At 52.9% G+C, this 19,018-nt stretch overlaps 1 protein-coding gene across 5 annotated transcripts in view; it reads left to right on the forward strand.

Moving 5' to 3' along the window:
• Positions 1-19,018, forward strand: part of GAS7 (growth arrest specific 7) — a 209,353-nt gene that overhangs the window by 98,966 nt on the left and 91,369 nt on the right. Inside the window, exon 1 of one of the 5 annotated variants that reach the window (XM_059147265.1) lies at positions 6,177-6,460. The exons of 3 other annotated variants lie outside the window; for them this stretch is intronic. In XM_059147265.1, the coding sequence (XP_059003248.1) occupies positions 6,458-6,460 (3 nt within the window). In that variant the 5' untranslated portion in view covers positions 6,177-6,457. Of the gene's footprint in view, positions 1-6,176; positions 6,461-15,199; positions 15,317-19,018 lie in introns of those variants that run through there. One more of the 5 variants, XM_059147266.1, reaches the window with a different exon arrangement.

Below are 19,018 nucleotides of genomic sequence, written 5' to 3' on the forward strand. Positions count from 1 at the left end.
GTGTCATTAGCCTTGGCACCGTGTCCACTCGGGGAAGTTTGAATCCCCTTCACAGTTGCTGACCTGCGAGGTCATTGAGGCACACTCCACGCACCTAGGACTGTCCCATGGCCCTCAGCATGGGAAGTCCTGTTTCTCCCTTGACTGCCTTTCTGGGCCTCTCAGCAGTGACTCAGGCACACACGGGTGACCTCGCTCCTGCAGTTGTGGGTATGTGGTCAATGGAGAAGTGGAGCTTGGTTTTCTAGATTTCAGAGAAGAAACTCCCTAGACCGTTTCATGGCTGCTCTTCGGTAATTTTCCACATAGCCTGAAACTGTGTTTCTTCAAGTGGGCTGGGGTTACCTCTAAGGCTATTGTAAGATCCTCCCAGACCGTGTCATGATGATGGTTTTTAAGTTCTGTTCATGTAAGTGTGCGATAGGGAGGACGACCAACCGCGTCAGATCCATTTCTCATAGCTATTCCTGCTCAGGGTCGGGCTAAATTCAAGCTCATTACAGGACAGTTAAAAAAAAATTCTGGGTAAATGTTAGGGTTGCTGGTATGTAGCCATGCCAGAGTTGGGACAAGGGGGTACGTGAATGGCTGGCGTTTGGGAGATGTCGAATTAAGGCCTCCCTCAGGCCTGGAACCAAATGTGTTAAAGTAGGTGCCATTTCTGGTAAGTCCACTTGGTCTTGGGATTCTTGTACGGAGTGGGACACATAGGAACCTTATGAGGGGCCTCGGACCCACTCACGCTGAGGGCAGGAAGCTAACTGCCAGGCCCCTCTTAGGAGCCATCTATGGGCCCTATGGGCCTGAGCCAGGCACTGCTCTGTCCTCTCTCTCTGCCCTCTTCTATAATGACACCTGTCTCAGTATCGTACCTCCCACCCTATGTGTCCTCGGGCTCCCCAGCTCCCTATATGCTCTGGACCAGATTTCCATGCCCACCTCACTCCTCTGCTCCTCTTTCTGGGATTGACAGGAGGCGTATCCTCTCTGACATTGGTGAGGGTCTTCACTCTCTCTCTCATGGACACCACTACCTGTGCTACGATCCCGTCCTCGTTGGCTTTCTGGAACTCATTCCCAGAACTCGCATCCATTCCTTGCCCGTCATGGAGGCAGCCCCCGAGTGTGCGGCATGGGGCTGCATTGAGGGGAGAAGGACAGAGACCTGGTTCTTGCCTGTGAGGGTCTCAGAAGGGGCCAGGGGGTGCTGCATGCACTCATCGGGGTTGGGTCCAAGGAGGATTGGGGGGAAGTGAGAGCACGCCTTGGGGCTCAGCTATCCATTCTTTCTTCATAAACGGAGTCCACCTGTAGGACTGCAGTCCCATCTCTGGGCAGATACCCCAGCTGGGTTAGCTGAGATGTCCCATCTCCATGTGTCAAGGGCCACACAGAACCCAACTGTACCCTGATCAAGCACTTGAAACTTGAGTACGGAGGCTGTGAGCTCTACCATATATCCCCAAACTGACTTCTACCGTGGCCGGATCTCCCTGGGTACTGGGTCCAGCTTCTCTCGTCCCCTTCAGGATCACCTTTTACTTTCGCCCCCCCCTCCCCGCAATGTCTGCTCCATCACCAAGGCCTAGTCTGCTTCTCTCTCACTGTCCCTCCATTCCGATCAGGCCCTCCCTTTTCATTCCTGCTGTCAGGCAAATGCTGTATCTTCTGAGAAGCCTTCTCTGACTGCCTCAGCCGAACACGATCTCGCCCTTCTCTGGATTCTGAAAGGTCTCATTGTCTGCTGACTTATCGCTTGGCACTTATGATAGACTCCCTTGTGTGGGTATTTCTGCTTTTTTCCTTGTGTCTGTGCCTTATCTTCTAAACTGTAGAAGCCAAGTCCCGTTAGTGTTGCACTTGCCTGCGTCTTCCACAGCATTTGGGAAGAGGTTGCTGGTGACCCTGAGTTGTTTGATTGATCCCATAGGCAAGGGGCTGCCTGTAAGGGGGTTGGGACCCTTTGAGACCCGGTCCCCCAGAGACTACATGGTCTGGTGAATAATTTTTCCCTTCATGACTATGAAGCATTTAGGAAAAGTGAGTCAACGCCATACCCCATACCCTGTCTTTCTTATTAATTATCATTATATGACAACATGACTCGTGGTACTGAGGACAAGGGCCCATAGCAAACGTGGCCTCTTTTTGGCTGGCAGTTTTCAACTCAATGGAGACAATAATAGCAAGAAGGTTGGGTGCATTGGACTCCATGAAACCTGGGGAAAATGAAACTCTGGGGCAATGATTGTCGGACTTTTTTTGTGTGTTTGGATTATGGGTTTCCTACTGTCCCTCATTTGTCCACGTGACCCAAGGTGTAGGAACCTACCTGTTGGCAGCGACCAAAAGGGGAGCAGTTGGTGCTTTTTTTGGTTCCAGTTCAAATGACAGAAGACGATTCATAAATCAAAACTCAAGGGACCTCTGGTTTGAGATGCTGGGATTGCCCCAAACCATAACCCCCTGAGAAAGTCTTTATGAGTTTTACACATCCCGAGATATTTGTGTTGGTGATCCCTAAAGGGTAAAACATTTGCAGGCCTCTGGTTTGTTCTGCTTAGCTCAGGTCAGAGCAGATTAACCTTCTGGTTCATGAAGGCCCAGAAAGGTCTCTTGTCATTGGCTGGAGGCCATCTTGGAAACCATGATGACAATCTTGTGTGTTGCCTATAAGGGTGCGTGATTGTCTGCGATTTTATCTGTTCACATGTGGGATGCAGTGTCAGAGTGGTGTTAAGGCTGAGTAGCCTATAAACTGTCCCCTCTTTGCTGCCATAAAACCAAAAAGTTATGGGCTGCGAGAACACCCCTGGGGACTTTAAGTCCAGGAAACCTGAAGGACCCAGGGTGAAGGTCTTGGCTGCCTGGGATGCAGGTGGAGTTTCGTTTTTACCTTCTTGTGGGTGGGAGCCCTTTTTCAGGAGCAGAGAGGCCCCCATGCTGCTCTCTGGGCCTTCCACTGGCAGGGCTGGTGACCTCCAAGGTCAGGGTGTGGTCACCACCAGACCCCACCTCCCAACCCACTGGGGGACGAGGCCAGTAACTCAGCCCCCGGCGGACTCCTCACCTCTCACTTTGCAAATACAGATCTGGGGCTTGGATTTCTCTTGTGTTTCTGAGGAGAGAGAGAAAGGAGGGGAGCGATCCCATAACCAGTTTTCTCCCAGACATTGGATCTTTTCAGTGCCCTGGTGTTGGGATGATTTCTCCAAAATCAGAGAGCACAACATTCATGGTGTTTCCTCCCCCATTCAAAACGCATCAATGTTTTCTGGCTTATAGAAGGGAGACTGATTCTTAGCCTCAGTGCTCTTATGGTCTCCCACAATGGAACCCCATCTGAAACTATTCCTTCTGTCACCTTCTGTGGCCTTGAATCCTAGGCCCTTGAACCCTTGAATTCCTGATGGAAGTGATCCTCATGCACACCTACATGACTTTCTCTCTGGGCCTTTGCTCCTTTGGCCATGTCGGGCCCAGAGTATTATCCCCTTAGCTCATTCCTCCTGCCCATCCTTCCTGATCCATCCCAAAAGCCTCTGTTTACTCCTCTATTAAATGGAGACCATACTAGAAACCTCCTCATTGGGTTTCTGGGCGAGTTACTTGATCCAAGGCACGGAACGTGCTTAGGACAGCATCTGGCCCAAAGTGAGAGTTCAAGAGAACTCATTGTCACCCCTGCAGCCTATCAGAGCCTGATAAGCAGAGAGGGGAAGTAGAACCCCTTGAGCAGCCCACTCCAGGCTTTGAGAAGGAAGAGATGAGCTCTGGATCTGGGGGTGGAAGGAAAAAGACCAGAAAGGTGGGAGTGGACATGTCCAGACGGAGGCATGTTGCTTTGGCCCTCTGAGTGTGTGCCCCCACCATCAGACTAGCCCGTGGTTGACATTAGGATGCTGGCTGTGCTGCCTCAGTTTCCCCAAGAATGAAAATCAAATGGACCACACAGCAAGCCATCTGGGCTGCCCCAGACTTGTCTTCTAATTGGCTTCACCACTGGGCTGGGGAGACTTCTCTCTGGGTGCATGCATTGCCTCCCCTGGAGGATCTGTCCCTGAGTATTTCATGATGTGGCTTATGTCACACTGGCCAGGGGCCCTTGATCTAAACTGTCTCTGTGGGTCCCAGACGTGTTGTGTATGTTGAAACAGACATGACGTAAAATCTACCATTTTAACCATTTTTAAGCATATAAGTTAAGTGGCATCAAATGTCTCCACAACGTTAAGCAACCATCACCATCCGCCTCCAGACTTTGTCATCTTGCTGACGGACACTCTGTCTCCATTAAACACTAATCCCCCACACCCGTCTTCCCCTGGCCCTTGGTGATCGCCATTCGATTTTTTGGTCTCTATGAATTTATTCTCTTCTTGGCCCTGTCCTAAAGTAGGATCCCCCAGTATCTGCCTTGTCGTGACTGGGTTATCTTGCTTTGCCTGATGTCTTTATGTTCATCTCCACTGTGGCCTGTGTCCAAATTTCCTTTCTGAGATTGAACACCATGCCGCTGTGTATATACATGCCATATTTTGTTTATTCACTCATCCATGAATGGACACACTTGACTTGTTTCCATTCTCGGACCGTCAGGAAGAGTCTTGCAGCACACCGGTGTAGAGAGTGGAGTCCCTGCTTTCCATTCTCTTGGGTGTATACCCAGAAGTGGCATTGCTGGAGCCCATGCAAACCCTGTTTGCAATTCTTTGAGGAGTCGCCATATTGTTTTTCATGGCATCTGCTCCATCTTATGTTCCCACCAGGAAGGACTCTGTTTTGTCCACATCTGCACCAATGCCTGTTCTTCTACTTGTTTGTTGATAGCGGCCATCCTCATGGGTGGGTGGTGACTCCTTATTGGGGTTTTAATGTCCTTATTGGGATTTGTGCATTTGTGCATTTCCCTAGTGATGAGTGAGCACCTTTCCCTGTGCCCAGTGGCCATTTGTATATCTTCTTGGGAGAAATGCCCTTGGCCCATTTTTTTGTGTGTGTCCAGGGAAACTTCACCTCCTACTCTTTGATCGTAACAAAAACAACTGGCTGTATTGGGTACTTTGGTCCCCTTTGCTCTCTGCTCAGGATTTATGTGGATTTCCCCCCTTAATCCTCCCAACAACCTTTTGAGAAAGGCACTGCCAATCATCTCCCTTTTACACTTGAAGAAATCTGAAGCTTCAAGACCCCACGCTAGGTATCACAGCTGATAGGCAGTGAACCCACAAGGGCCCTAGAGCCGGCTGACTCTGTCCCTGGAGGATTGTTCTGATTTGCTAGCCCACCCCAAGGATCAGGCACTGAACCCTCTATAAATACACAGTTTATCCATACATTTGGGAGAACGCTGTTTATAAGAAATCATCCAGACCTCTCGACTCCACGGTCCCTTGGGAAAACGATATTTACTTTGATATCAAGGCTCGTTTCCTAGAATCACCACGGTTTACGCAGAAAGCCGACACAGAAATGTGTGGATTTGAAGTGCTTAACCCTTCAGCTCCTTTAGAAAGCTGTCTGTCTGACTGGAGTGATTTGAGATATTCATGTAGGATCCAAGTCTCTTGCTTGAACTCATTTAGTTGATGGATGCCTTATTGTGCTCACGTCCTCCACTTGCAATTGAGAGCTTTGGGATCCTAAACCCTTTTTCCTCTGAGATGCATGGCATCGCCCCCCTGGTCACCCGCCCTCTGTTCAGGTTTGGAGGTGTTGAGGGCAGAGCAAAGGCAGGGGATGCTCATCTTGTCCCCCAGGGGCCACCGGCTTTTCAGCCCTGGATGGATCTAACACAGTGGTTCTTGGGGGAGCATTTCTCATTCTTTGTAGGTTGGCTTTTATCTGGCCTTGGGTTCACACAGCTGGGGCTGGGGCTGGGGCCGAGGCCAGAGCCGTGACTTCGGGTTGGGAAGAAGTTGGCGGAACATTCCCCAGCAGGGCTGGGGCAGACCCAGGGAGTCCCGCCTAAAATATAGTGGACAAAGAAGCTCTTGTCCCCAGGCCTGGGGGTGGGAGGCATCTGGTCAGTGACACAAGCTTGGCCATTGTATGTCGTGACCTCGGCCAACTTTTTTTAGCTGAGAAAGGGAAAAAAGAGAGAGAGTGAAAAAAAAAAAAATTAAAAAAAAGTCTCCAGAAACTTCGCAACTGGAAAGTCCAGAATGCGTGGTTGATTTCCTCACAGGACCCGGAGCAGATTTGGAAGGAACTGTGCAATGTAGCGTGCTCTTTGTGAAAGAGCAGCAGGGTGCAAAGCCACAGGAACACCCTCCGGGGTGTCCCCGGCACTGACCCTTGGCACGGTTGCTTGCTTGCATCAGGCCCATTTCCCGCAGAGGGTGCCATGGAGAGGAAGCTGGCAGGGGCCTGGCGCTGGGTCTGGGGACTCCACGCAGGACCCAGGACTGTCCTCTGAGTTGTCAGCAGCCGCACAAGGAAGATTGGCTCTTCTGTGATGGTAAGAATCCATCCGACCGGCTCAGTTTTTCTCGGTGTTTCTGAACGAATCTGGGTATTTTAGAAAACGGTTCTGAGGACCTCTGAAATGGGAGCTTAGAAGCCCTGGGGCATCCAGGGTGCTGGGGCTGGGGAGGGTTCCCCAGGCATGAGTTGGGAGAAAAGAAGACTTGAGTGAGATCAGGAGTGGGGGAAGGACAAGAGGTGATGTGGAGGGTGAGGGGGGCAGCTCCCCGGTCACCTGGGCAGCGGTTCTGGGGAGGCGTGTGACCGTGGTGGCGTGGCTTGTGGGGGCAGGAGGCCACGTCTCACCTCCCTTGCTTCTCCCGAATCTGAAGCTCGGCTTCTTCCTGCCTACCCACCTGCCGTCTACGTGGCCTGGTTTCCGCCGGGACTGTCTAAAGGGAAAGCCTGTTGGGGGTTCCTCCCCGGTAGTTAAGTTTCTGCCCATGTCTCTGCCGTGGTTGCAGGCTGAGCTGGGTGCTTCTGTCCAGTTTGGGGGTGGCAGGGGTGGGCTGTGATTACGGGTGCTCTTCTAAGATCTAAGAGTAGGATAGCTTTCTTTTGTCCACCTTCCAGCCTCTGGAAGTTAGACACCCCCCTTTTTTGGAAAGTGGGACCTCCCATCAGCCAAGGCTCTAGGGACCATGCTCTGGAGGCTCTGGGCAGCCCTGGGGTGGGGGGGGGGTGTCCAATTCATATGGGAAGGCTCATGTGTGTGCACATAGCCTTCTTCCAGGGTGCCCACTGACTGGGTTAGACAGCATCTCTGATTTTTGGTGTGGCTTCTGATGGAGGCCTGAGCCTGTGCCGGGAAGAGGGAGACGGTACTTATCACCCAGGGGCACCTGGAAAGTTCACAGGAGGGCTTCTTGGAGGTTAAAGCAGATCTGAATTGTCCAGGGACCGTCAGAATATGGAGCCTGGTGCTCAGGTGGAGCCTAGGCCTCTGCATTTCTAGCCAGAGGACAGCCCTGCAACAGGTGCAGGGTCTACACTGGGGGAGGATGGTGTGTAAAGTGCCCAGACCGATCAGTCATGTTCTGATGGATTGCCGGCGAGCACTGGTGGGTTCTGGTGGGGCTGGCCTGGGCGGTGGGCCATGGCAGGGAGGTTCCTGGAGAAGAAGGGATCAGCCCAGAAGTCATCCCCAGAGGGGCATTCAGGGAGTGGGGTGAGAGCCCAGGGAGGCCTCTTGGTGGAGACGGAGGTGTGCCTGGGCTGAGAGAGAGTGTGTTGTGTGTTCAGGTCCCAGCGTGTGTGTGTGTGTGTGGTGAACAGCTTATCTGCCAGTGGGCTCAGAACAAACCTGTGTTGCCAGGGCACTCAGGTAGCTCTGTCAGTTAAGGTCATGATCTCGAGGTCATGATCTCAGGGTCCTGGGACTCAGGTCATGATGTCGGGGTCCTGGGATCCAGCCCCTCGTTGGGCTCCCTGCTCAGCAGGGAGCCTGCTTCTCCGTCTGCCCCTCCTCCTGCTCGTTCTCTCTTTCCATCTCTCTCTCTCAAATAAATGAATAAAATCTTAAACAAACTAAAAGAACAAGTGTTGGGCATGGGGCGAGTTCCAGCTTCAGACACAGGGAACCCTGGGATGCCAGGGCAGGAGTCCGGTCCGTGGGCAGATAGAGCTCATCTGTGTGTGGCTCTGGGAAAGACAGGGAAGGGGCTGACATAGGCCGGTCAGGCCAGAACTTACCAAGACACGCCTCTGTGAGAGAAAGAGGCACAGTCTGAGGCCCCGAGGCAGAATCCCAGTGTTCGGGGCTCCGTCTGCTGCCCTTGAACCCACGTCTACACTTGAACAAGACTTTGCCTCTCTTCCAAAACAGCATGTCCTTAAAAAGCAGGTGGGCTAAGAGCAGCTTCCAGAATCCTTGAGTCTTAGAAAAGAAAGAAGGAGAAACCAGAGAAAACCCTAGGAGACCATCTGGTGCAACTTCTGTATTTTTGAGATAAGGACACAGAGGCCTCCCCACCGAGACAAAGTGGTTGCTCAAGATCTCCCAGCGAGACAGCGGCAGCCCTGGCCAGGCGAGCCGGCCTCCCTGCTCACATCCCGCACGATCTCTACGGAACGGTGATGGGTCCCCACTCTCGGTGATGGTGTCCCCAGCTGTCACCATCGGTCTGGTTTTCTAGGCACCAGACGCAGAAACGTCCGCTGCCTTGGGTGGGTTGGAGCTGCTCCCCTTACTCGTTCTTGGGCAAGGAGTTCAGCTTTGATTAGCCTTCATCTCCCCCCAGTACCTGTGGCTCAGAAGCATTAAGGATGCGCTGCGCAGTCAGAGCCCTGATGGGAGTTCCTCGGAGCTCGAGCTGCCAGCACCACCCTGTCACTGAGATGAGTCTCCCTGGTGGGGACACTTGCTGCTCCTGGCTTTCTGGTGCCCAGGGACCTACATAGTGGCCACCAAGCTGAGCCAGCCAGATGGCAGCCCGAGGCAGGCATCAGATGCCCACCTTGGTGACCTAAGGAACTCCAGTCCTCCCTTCTTTAGAGGGGCGCCAACTCCCTGAGGACACAGCGGGGGGCACCCCCCAGGGCTCTGCAGGCAGCAGCAGTGTCACCTGGCCTTGGAGCGTGGTGACACGTTTCTGGTAGGCAGGGGCTTGGCGGGAGGTTCCAAACCTGTGATCTCACCCGAGCTGGGGACTTTAAGTTCTGTTCCTCTCCTCTGAACATGTAAGGTCTGTTTGGAACGGAACAGAATGCTTGAGAAATTTGGGTAGGTGGGTTTTTCTTTGGGGGATTGAGAAAGTGCCAGAAACCCTTCCATGAGGCATTCTGGGATTTCATACCTTAATATGAAAGGGGGCTTTATCAGGATTTCCTCTTCTCCCCGTTCCCTCCACCCCCTGGCTCCTCCCCCCTCCCAATACCAAGTGTTGGCAAAATTCGCTTGTTTCCTGGCTCTCTCCTCTGCAAAGGGAAATTGGAGGGGTCCTCCCCCTCCCAGGAGCTGCCTAAGGAGCACGCCTGCTGGTGAATGGTCCTCAGTGTGTCCTTTGAAGCATTTCCAAGGGCAGGATGTTGATATCTTGACCATATATACGAGTGTAAAAATCCAGAGTGCAGGGTTGGGTTTTTGTTTATTAAGATTTTTAAAAATTTTTATTTTATTTATTTGTCGGGGGGTCGGGGGGAGTATCAGCACAAGCAGGGGCAGAGGGAGAGGGAGAAGCAGCCTCCTCGCAGAGCAAGGAGCCCGAGGTAGGACTCGATCCCAGGACTCTGGGCTCATGACCTGAGCCGAAGGCAGGTGCTTAACGGCTGAGCCACCCAGACGTCCCTCCAGGGTGTATTTTGAAATCCTTCAGGACGAAGGGAAGTGCTCACTTCACATCCACCTCCTTCTGATGGACAGGGACATCGGAGCCCTAAAGGGGCTGGGACATTGACTCTTGGCACAGAGCGGGAGAGGTCAATGTTCGGCCTCCCTGTACGGGTATGCGGTTGTGCTCACAACGTTGCGAATCCTGGCTTAGGCATACATTTGAACAGTTTCCAAGTTTTGTTAAATCGGTTTGCTTCACTGGTGTCTCAGATGGCATAGCCTTCCCATCCGTTCCAAGTTGGGTTTGGCTGAGGAAATAGTCACTCGCTGGACCGAAAAAGTTTGGGGGACACCTTCGGGCGAGGGGGAAGGTAGTGGGACATGGGCAATCATGTTCATCCTCGGAGGGCTCTGTCCTTTCGTGTTTATGGGGTGCTTGCTTTTGCAAGCATGTGTGGTCATTTAAATGCCTTGAAATGTCCCCTGAGATGGTTTGGGGCCCTGTTACATGACATGACCCTCAGGTCAGAGGACCCCAGTGTTGGAGGGCTGGCAGCCCCTGGTTTTATAGATGAAGGGACAGAGGTCCAGAGAGGCTCAGGGAACTTTCTGAATTATAGCTTGCTGTCTGGGAACACGGTCTCCTTATGCCTAGGCCTGTGTGCTTTCTGCCGATGCTTCTGGGGTCCTGAGGTTGGAGGTAGGATATCAGAACGGCCCACGCTACTTTTATCTGCCGGAGAAGGGGTAGGAGGAAAGGCAGCCAACATTCCTCAGAGTTGAGAGTTGGAGTAAAACGTCTCAGTTCATCACGAGCTGGTGAGTGGATTCATTAAGGTTTTCCTGCTCAGAGGCCAGAAGCCGGGACAGGCTGGCGGGAGCTCACTGCCTCGCCCTTTATAATCTTGAAACATCAGGGCCTGACAGATCTTAGAAGTGGGACCGAAGTTAGGGGCTTTCTTTGGATTCCCCAAACTTCTCTAGGCTCCAAGATATGGAAGCAGGCGCCACGCCCCATCTTCTTCCCAGAGCTGTGCTCCGTGTTCCTGAGCACCTGTGGGAACTGCCTTGCCTCACCTGAGCGTGAACATGGCCATGAGGTCATCGGGCACCTGCTCTAAACCTCGGTACGGAGCAGGACTGACTGAGTTGTGTCGTTTGGTCAAGCCAAGGGACGCTGGAGGGTGGGTGTCTCTCAGATCCCTGTCCTGCTCTGTGCAGATGCCAGCAGCAAAAGCACGAGCCATCTCAGATGTCTGCTGACGTCCGGAGTTCCTCATTTTGTGCCCTGTGCCCTTTGGGACCCTGTTTATCAGCCCCTCTGTCTTCTCTCTGGACGGCAGGTGCACCAGTAGTAGAAGTGTCTTTGTCCAGTGTCCGTGAGATACAGGGTCTCGTGGGAACGTGTGTAAGGCCCAAATTGAAGTTATTTCCTCCAGGACGGATTCCTTCCTGCCGCCCCCCCCCCCCCCCCCCCCCCGCTGCTTGCCCTGCAGACACGTCAGGGCCACGGAATGGCTTTGGATGCGGTGGGGATCCGGCGGGGTGGGGGAGGGGTGCCCAACTCATCCCTGATCCCTGCACTGCGGTCTTGGTGGCGACATCGTTTGTCTGTACTCGCCCCACAGGAGACCCCGTGTTTTCCAGCTTAGCTGAGTTTCCCCGTGAGGGTCGACTTCCTGTGGCCTCACAGAGAAGACGTCGTGATTGTGTTCATCAAAATTCCTGGTTAGCCAGATCACTCCGTTCCTTTTTAGGATCAGAAAAGAGAGTGTATTGTTCTGTGTCCTCTCCCTGCCCCGTCCTGAAAAACAGCCCCCAGTGAGTCGACTGGCCCCTGGGGAGGCACTGGGGGGCTTACAGATGGCTCTTCAGGGCGGCTGGGACCCTTGCCATGTCCTTTAGGAGCTAGACATGTGTGGGGATGGGGGTTGTGCTCACAGAGGGTTGGGTGATAAGCACATGGCTGGTAGGTCTGGAGGATGACAGGAGAGAGTCCCCAGGGTCCAGAAAGGTGCCTGATGCTGGCAAGCATGAGTATGAGACTCGCTTCATGGGGCTGGAGCTGGGGAGCCTGAGTGAGTCACCCTCTGGGCGCTGGTCATGGGGGCCAAGGTCTGGCATGAGTGAGTGGCAGGGGCCAGCCCCTGGGATGTGGATTACTGCTGCAAGCAGGACCCCTCCCAGCTGTGCATCCTGAGTGGGAGACCCAAGGACACAGGGGTGGTGCAAGAGTCCTGGGGATGTTTGCATTTGAGTCCTGGGCATAATTGCATTTGAGTGATTGAAGCCCGATTTGGAAAGTTCCTTTAAGGGACCCAAAGAAGCCAAGCCAAAGGTGATCTGTCCAAGAGCAGTCTGAATACACACGTGAAGCGTTCCGGCAAACCCTGTGATGCGTCGGTCTCATGTACCGAGGAACCTTGTGCTTGGAGGAGTGGAAGGAAGAAAGGCATCCTGCCTGCTTGCTTTGGCTTTTTGTTGGGAAAAGCTGGAGGTGGGCCTTCTGTGCCTGATCCCGCCTTCATGCAGGGGGTCCAACCAGAGTGGCCCAAGGGGCACAGAGATGCTCAGGTCAGGATTCCCTGTGGAAGCTGATTGCCCGTGGGAGCCAGCGAGAGGTGGCTGAGAAGTCAGACTCACAGCACCCCAATCCAAGAAACGTCTGTGGTCCCCGAGGACCCTTCCCTTCTGTCACAGCCCCTCTGGCTAGAAACCTGTCATTCCCCAGGAAAGCGGTGAGAGCAGATACTTGACGCCAGGGGTCGGGAGCAAATGAGCGAGATCATCGGGACGGAGACAAGAGGAGCAGCCCCTTTTCAGGGCAGGACCAGAGGTGTTCTGATTTCATTTCCCTTAGGTGCCCGGGCTCTACTTTGTTCTGCCTCGTAATCTTTTCTAGTAGTGTCGGAATTTGTGGTCCAAGCTCTTCCCTTGTTTTATACCATATAGGGAGAATGTTTTATATTTTTCTTGCAATAAAAAATATATTTTTCTTATAATTTTCCTTGTTTTGTACCATATATGTGTACAGAACGTATACAGAGTCTGTAACTAGATTGGTGACGATGATTTGCATATTTTTTAAGCTGCTTTTGGTGGTCAGCCTGGGACATTTTTGCTTTAGTCCTTCAGCTTTATTTGTCGTCTCTCCAGCAGCTGTGGCGCATCTTCTAAGCACTTCTGAGGAGGACACACAGGTTCCCCCGGACCTATGGTCTGCAGACCTATATTCCCCAAACCACTGTCCACAGAGGAATGCCTTTCCTTCCCTCCCTCCTTCCTTCCTGTTATTTGAAAGAGAGAGATAGCAAGAGATCGAGCGCGAGCAGAGGGAGAACCAGCCTTGATGCGGGACTCGATCTCAGGACCCTCAAGACCACGACCCAAGCCAAAGGCAGACGCTCACTGACTGAACCACCCAAGTGCCCCAAGGAACGGCCACATAAAAGGGTCTTGGCTTTTCCCCGTGACAATCCAGAAGCATCTTTTGAAATGCAGTTACAGAGAAGCCTGTGACCAGCTGTTATTTTTTTGCTCATTTACTGGGGACACCCTTCTCCCACATAAACCATTACGGGACTTTCTCCTTACCTTTGCCGTGTAAATCCATTGTTCATGGTGTGCCTGCCATCGACTTATAAAATCCATTTTGTGTGCAGCAGCGTGGGACCTACCATGCTGCTCGTACGTGTTTTCTTTTAGCTGAAGACAATCCGCCCCCCCCGCCCCCCGTGCCATCCCCATCAACCATGGTCTATCATTTCTTTTCTCTTCTTCAGGAGCACCGAGCATCTGTATCTTGCCTTGTTCTTCTGGCCCTCTGTTTTCATTTTTTTGTGTGTATTTCCTTTGCATTCCAGGAAAAATTCTTGCATTGGCTTTGTACGCAATGAAAGCTTTTCCTTTTTATGTTTCCTTTCTGCAAGACCAATTCCACATTCTGTGGCAACCGACTTGGATGTTCCTGTTGCTACCTCGTAAATATCCCTACAAGTTTTGCTTATTTCCTGTCCCCTTTTTTATAGCATTTGTTTCCTTTTGCCAGGCTACTCGCCTCATTTGCATTAGTTTGTCCAATCCTTATGGTTTTTTTTTTCCTCTTGTATCATAAATGCTCTGTCTTCCTGCCTTCTATTGAGGTTGCTAAACACTTTCCTGGAATTTTCCGTCTGGATACCATATGAGGTCATGGTTAGAAGTTTGTGCCTCCCGGGAGGCTTCTGGATACTGTTCCTCGATTTATTTTCTGCAGTGAAAGAAACTATGTTATCTTGTCTTCCCCCGCCTCCCTGTACTCAAGGTTGAATAGTCCATTCATCGGCATCCATTAAGAGCTGGGATTTGTTACAGGTGGGGCGCGCGTGTTGCTTGGGCTATCATTCTGTCTGCTTGTTTGGGAGAAAGCCTCAGATCTGTCTGGAGCCCGTTTCTAATGATTCCAAGTTTCCGATGGTCCCTGCATCCCTCTATCCAGTGTTCTGGACACTGTGCTGAGACTAATGGTAGGGACAGCATGGACGCGACCGTGTCTTCCTGAACCTTCAGCCCGTTTCTCTGTTGTGTGGTCTCTCCTCCTTCTCCTCCCACCGGCCAGGTCTCTCCATCTCTCCCCCTTAGAAGAACATGAAGACGTTGTGTGGGTCCATCCTCTCCCCACCAGCCTAGAAAACTACCCGTGAGGACTTCATTTCCCAGGGTGCACTGAGCCATCGCCGGGTCCCTTACTTCCTCCCCAGCTCTGCTACCTGAGTCACCGACGGGATAGGAAGGCGGCCAGAGTTGGAGAGAACCCTACTGCCTCACCTCTCAGACAGAGGAAAGGTGCCCCACACTCTGAGAGGTGCAGATCCTGAGGCTGGTGGATCACCCTAAAAACTTGGTCCCTGCTTCCTGCTTTGTGTCTTAACCCATGGGCAGGGCAGATGACCTTGCCCTTGGTGGCCGTTCCCAGCTTTGTGTCGGAGTCTCTCCACCCGGAACGGGTGCCCAGCTGCAAGGTGTGGAACAGATGTGACTCTCCAGTCACCTGGCCCAGCTGGGTGGCTCGCTCGCAGCCCCTGTTACTACTGCTAACTGGCTGATGGCATTGAGGAACAGTGAGGCCAGCCCTGGCCCCTGGGTCCTGGACTGCTCAGGGAGCCCCAGTTCCAAAGTTGTTCCTGGGGACTGATGCCTCCCAGTCCCACCTGGCCATGCCTGGCTGCTTCTGGGGGGTCCTGGCCGGCTGTGCATTTGGGAAGAGAGAACTTGCTGGAGAGTTCTTTGTGGAGGAGCCTTCAAGCAGTGCCAATCACGGCACCGGGCTCATTAGCAGTCATTGCCATGGCAACGGGTCTGCCAGAAAGCGGCTCGTTAGGCTTGACAACTTCAGAGATGTTATATATAGATCTGGGTGTGGGGGGAGTGGGGGTGTGGGGCCCTGTGGATATGCCTTTCTCCGGAGTTCCTATTGCTTCTGGGCTTGGGGTGTGAGAAGACGCAGAATGGGGGTACCTTAAAACTCGCTGATTTGGCTGCTAAAGGGAGTGACGACCGCCCGTGACCATCTCAAGTCGTGTTTGCTCGCATCTGCAGAAGGTAAGAGTCAGGTGTTCCCAGAAGCCTCCTGAGGGGGAAGGAGTCCCGGGCTGAACTTGATGAGGGGAGGAGGCTGTGGGGGGCTGAGTGTGGGGGTTGGTACTCCAGAGACTGGAGCGAATCCCTCTTAAAAGAAGTCTCCTTTGAAGGGCTTGGGGATGGCACCCTTTTCCTTAATAAAGTAGCCATGCAGCTAAGCACTGTCTTTTTATAAATTGTGCTTATTAAAATTTTATGTTCCCAGTTTCGATTTCAGAAGCACGCTTTCTCTCGAGTGCTTTCTCCAAAGCTGCCTGCCAGCCTGTTCTGAGTTCAGTGGGCACGAGGCTCCCCTAGGATGCACGTTGAAAGGCAGCTTCCCGGACTCCAGGTTGACCTGGTGTTGGGAGCAGGGCCCCGGAATCTGCATTTTTTAATGCACATCCCAGGGGACCGGCACAGGGTTCCAGGGACCACACTTTGAGAAACACTGCTCTAAGTGAGGAAGGGATTTTTGTCTTCAATCCCTGGGTGACTTTCCTTTGCTTGCCTGCTCTTTTTTCCTTCGCCGGGGAGGACCAGTAGCCATCACAAAGAGGAAAATTTCGTTGGTGGTGCTGTTTTAAATAAGGAGACAAGGAAGTTAGCCGGGAACGTGACTGCTTGGGTGTGGGTGGTGGTATTTCTGTTCATCTCCCGGGAGGGCATATGCTCATTTGGAGACTGTGAGACGGGCAGGAGAAGCAGGCCTGAGTTGTCACCCACCTTGGTGGGAGCTGGGGTCAGAAGGTCCAGGTGAAACAAAGCCTCCTTTGGCTAGCTGGGGAGAGATCCATAGAGGGTAGTCAGGATGTAGGTAACTGGACAGAAGTCTCTAGGGCAAGGGGAGGATTTCAAAGTTTGGGCTGATCATTTGTTTAGCTGTGCAGCGTTGGATGAGTTATTACATTCTCTGAGCCCCAGATTCCTCGTTTCAAAATGGGAACATGGCAGGTTTCAGTTGTCAGAACTAGAGGTAAGTGTGTAAAGCATCTGACCTAGTCCTTGGAGCCCATCAACATTTGGTGCTTAATAAAAGTCGTTATCGATGGATGCATATGGGATCTGAGCTCGTGATTACCGGCTAGATTAGGGCTCTGAGTCATCTAGAAGCCTCCTGATACTCTATAGGAAATAGGGTGAGGGTGTACATGAACGCATGACTCCATTTTGTGGGGCAGGAGATACACAGTTATCTTCAGATCCTCAGAGGATAGGTCTCCATAAAGAGTTGAGTAGGTTGTTGACTGAACAAGGGGACCCAGGGGAGGCTGAAATCCAGCCTGGCAGTCAGGGCGATGGCCCATCTGGAGGAAGAGACAACATTTTATGATTCCCACAAAGCTGTGATGTGCATGAGGTTAGAATTTCTAAGTTGGAGGAAACTACCTTCACCCTCCTACCCTCACTCCCACTCCCTTGGATCTTGCTCATTGTCAGTAGGGCCCCAATCTCTGGGCCTGTGTCACCTCTGCTTCTTGTTCCTCTTCCCATGGGAAGGAGCTTTCAGAAAGGAAGGGGAGAAGCCACTGGACTAGGGAAGGGAAGGGAAGGGTTTAACTTGAAGGAAGCAAATTAGGAGAGAAAGCTTGACAGAGACCTTAATTATTGGGTCGTTATTCACGCTGCATTGTCTTGATGGCTGGGGGGGGGGCAGCTCTCCCAGGAGGCCAGTCCCCCCATGACCACAAGCGATGAGGTCATGTGGGTGCTTTGTGCCTTTTCAGGGAGAGAGCCTGCTGCATGTGGAGAGTCTGCTCCCTTGCAGCTTAAAAACGATGTTTTTTAAAAAGTTGTGAAATACACATGACATAAAATATATCACGAGTGATATTTATACACTCATACTATGGTGCAACATTTATATCGACCCCAAAGAGGAACCCCTGGACCCGTCCTTCCCTCCCCCCGCCCCAAACCCTGGCAACCCCACTCATCTGCTTTCTGTTTCTGTGGATTTCCCTCTTCCGGGCATTTCGTATAAATGGAATCGTATGCATGGCTTCAAGGCTCATTCACGTGGTAGCGTGGAGCAGAGCCTCCTTCCTTTCCACAACTGGGTATTTCTCTGGACACACAGTGTTTTGTTGACCCCCTCATCAGTTGATGGACCCTTGGGTTGTGTCTGCCTTTTGGTCCTTATGGATAGCGCTGCTGCAAACGTGGATTCACAACTGTTTCGGTGCCGTTTTCAGTTCTTTGGGATATGTTCCCAGGGGTCTCTGCATCTTTCCACTCTGGATGTGTCTCAGGCCACCAACTAGGGGAACTTCTTTCTGGGTGAGAACAAAGGTAAGGGAATTGTGGCGGCCTCGGGGGGATGGGGACAGAGCACAGGCAGGTGACAGGCAGAGCAAGGAGCCGGGGTCCTGCTGGAGGGGGATAAGGGGACGGCCTTGGGTGCATTAGCCAAATTAGGAAGTAGGCATTGGCCCTAGTGTGGGGGGGGGCGGTTTCCCCTCTCTTCCAGCGCCACTTGGCCCTTCCTGGCTCAGTAGCAGAGATGCAGAGATCCCTCCCCCGCAGCCACCTTCAGGAGGGTTGGGCTTGGAGGGTCCAGCATTTCCTAGATGGGCGAGACCTCAGGGTAGGTGGTCACAGTGCCTCCTTGGTCATCAGTGTCCCCCCATGCAAACCAGAGCTTGTTCTGAGCCCCCAGGGTTACATAAACCCCCTAGAGTGATTTTCAAGAGGAAAGCACCATGGAGACGGGGCAGGTGTCCGTTTGCTCTGTCCGAGGTGGGGCGTGGAGGGTCGGAAGTTCAGTCCGGTCCCTCAACCAGCCCTGCTTGGATGGTGGTCTCCCTGCCCCCTACCCAGGTTTCTCTGCAGATCCAACTGGTCAACCTCCGAACGCGTTCCCTCCGCAGCAGGTGTGTGCTTGCCAGCTGAGCTGCAGAGTCTTGGAAACAGAGGCCTGGGGAGAAGTGGCAGTTACTAGCGACATTTCAAGCGTGGTGGAGCAGGCTGGGGTGCGGGGCCCCTGACCTTCCCCTCTCAGGGGAGCAGAGGCTGTATGAAGCCTCGTCTCGCTGGGCTCTTAAACACACCCCCTCCCGCTGTCATGGAGCGTTCCTGGTGCCAGGCACCCTCCTAGGAGCCTCCCCCACAGGGCTCCTGTCCTCCTCCTCCTCTGGGTAAAGGCAGTCGGCTGAGTCACTTTCCTATCCTGTGTCCGCTCAGGGGCTGAGTCAGGATTGAGGCCCAGGCCGGAGGGCTGTTTCCACGGTGCTCCTGGGTCCCTCTCCTCTCTGCACCCTATTTCCGGCTGTGTCGGTATCCGGCCCTTGCTTCCTACCCTTTATGGATGACCCGTTTCCTCCCCGGCTGCTGGGAGAAGCACCAAACGTAGCCTTCCCATCTTGGATGCTCGAAGACGTTGACTCTAGCAGAGCGGCCCGGCATGGTACCCCCTGGTTCTAGAATATTCGTCTCTTAACTTAAGCCTCCTAAGCTCCCTATTCGTGTGTGACCCCCCAGCCCCACTCAGCCAAGATACACCTCTCCTGTGTGTGGGATACTTCCTACGTGCATGCACACTACTCATCGAGAGACTGTGTGCGTGAAGTATTTGGACCACCTTGCAACCCGGGAGACGCCAGAGCAGGTGTCTGGAGGCCCAGCTGGACACACACTCAGGTGTGGGTTTGGGCTCAGCACATGTGCTCTGTTGGTGAGATCTCC

This window comes from Mustela lutreola, chromosome 15 (genome assembly GCF_030435805.1).
Source record: "Mustela lutreola isolate mMusLut2 chromosome 15, mMusLut2.pri, whole genome shotgun sequence".
Classification (NCBI taxonomy): Eukaryota; Metazoa; Chordata; class Mammalia; order Carnivora; family Mustelidae; genus Mustela; species Mustela lutreola.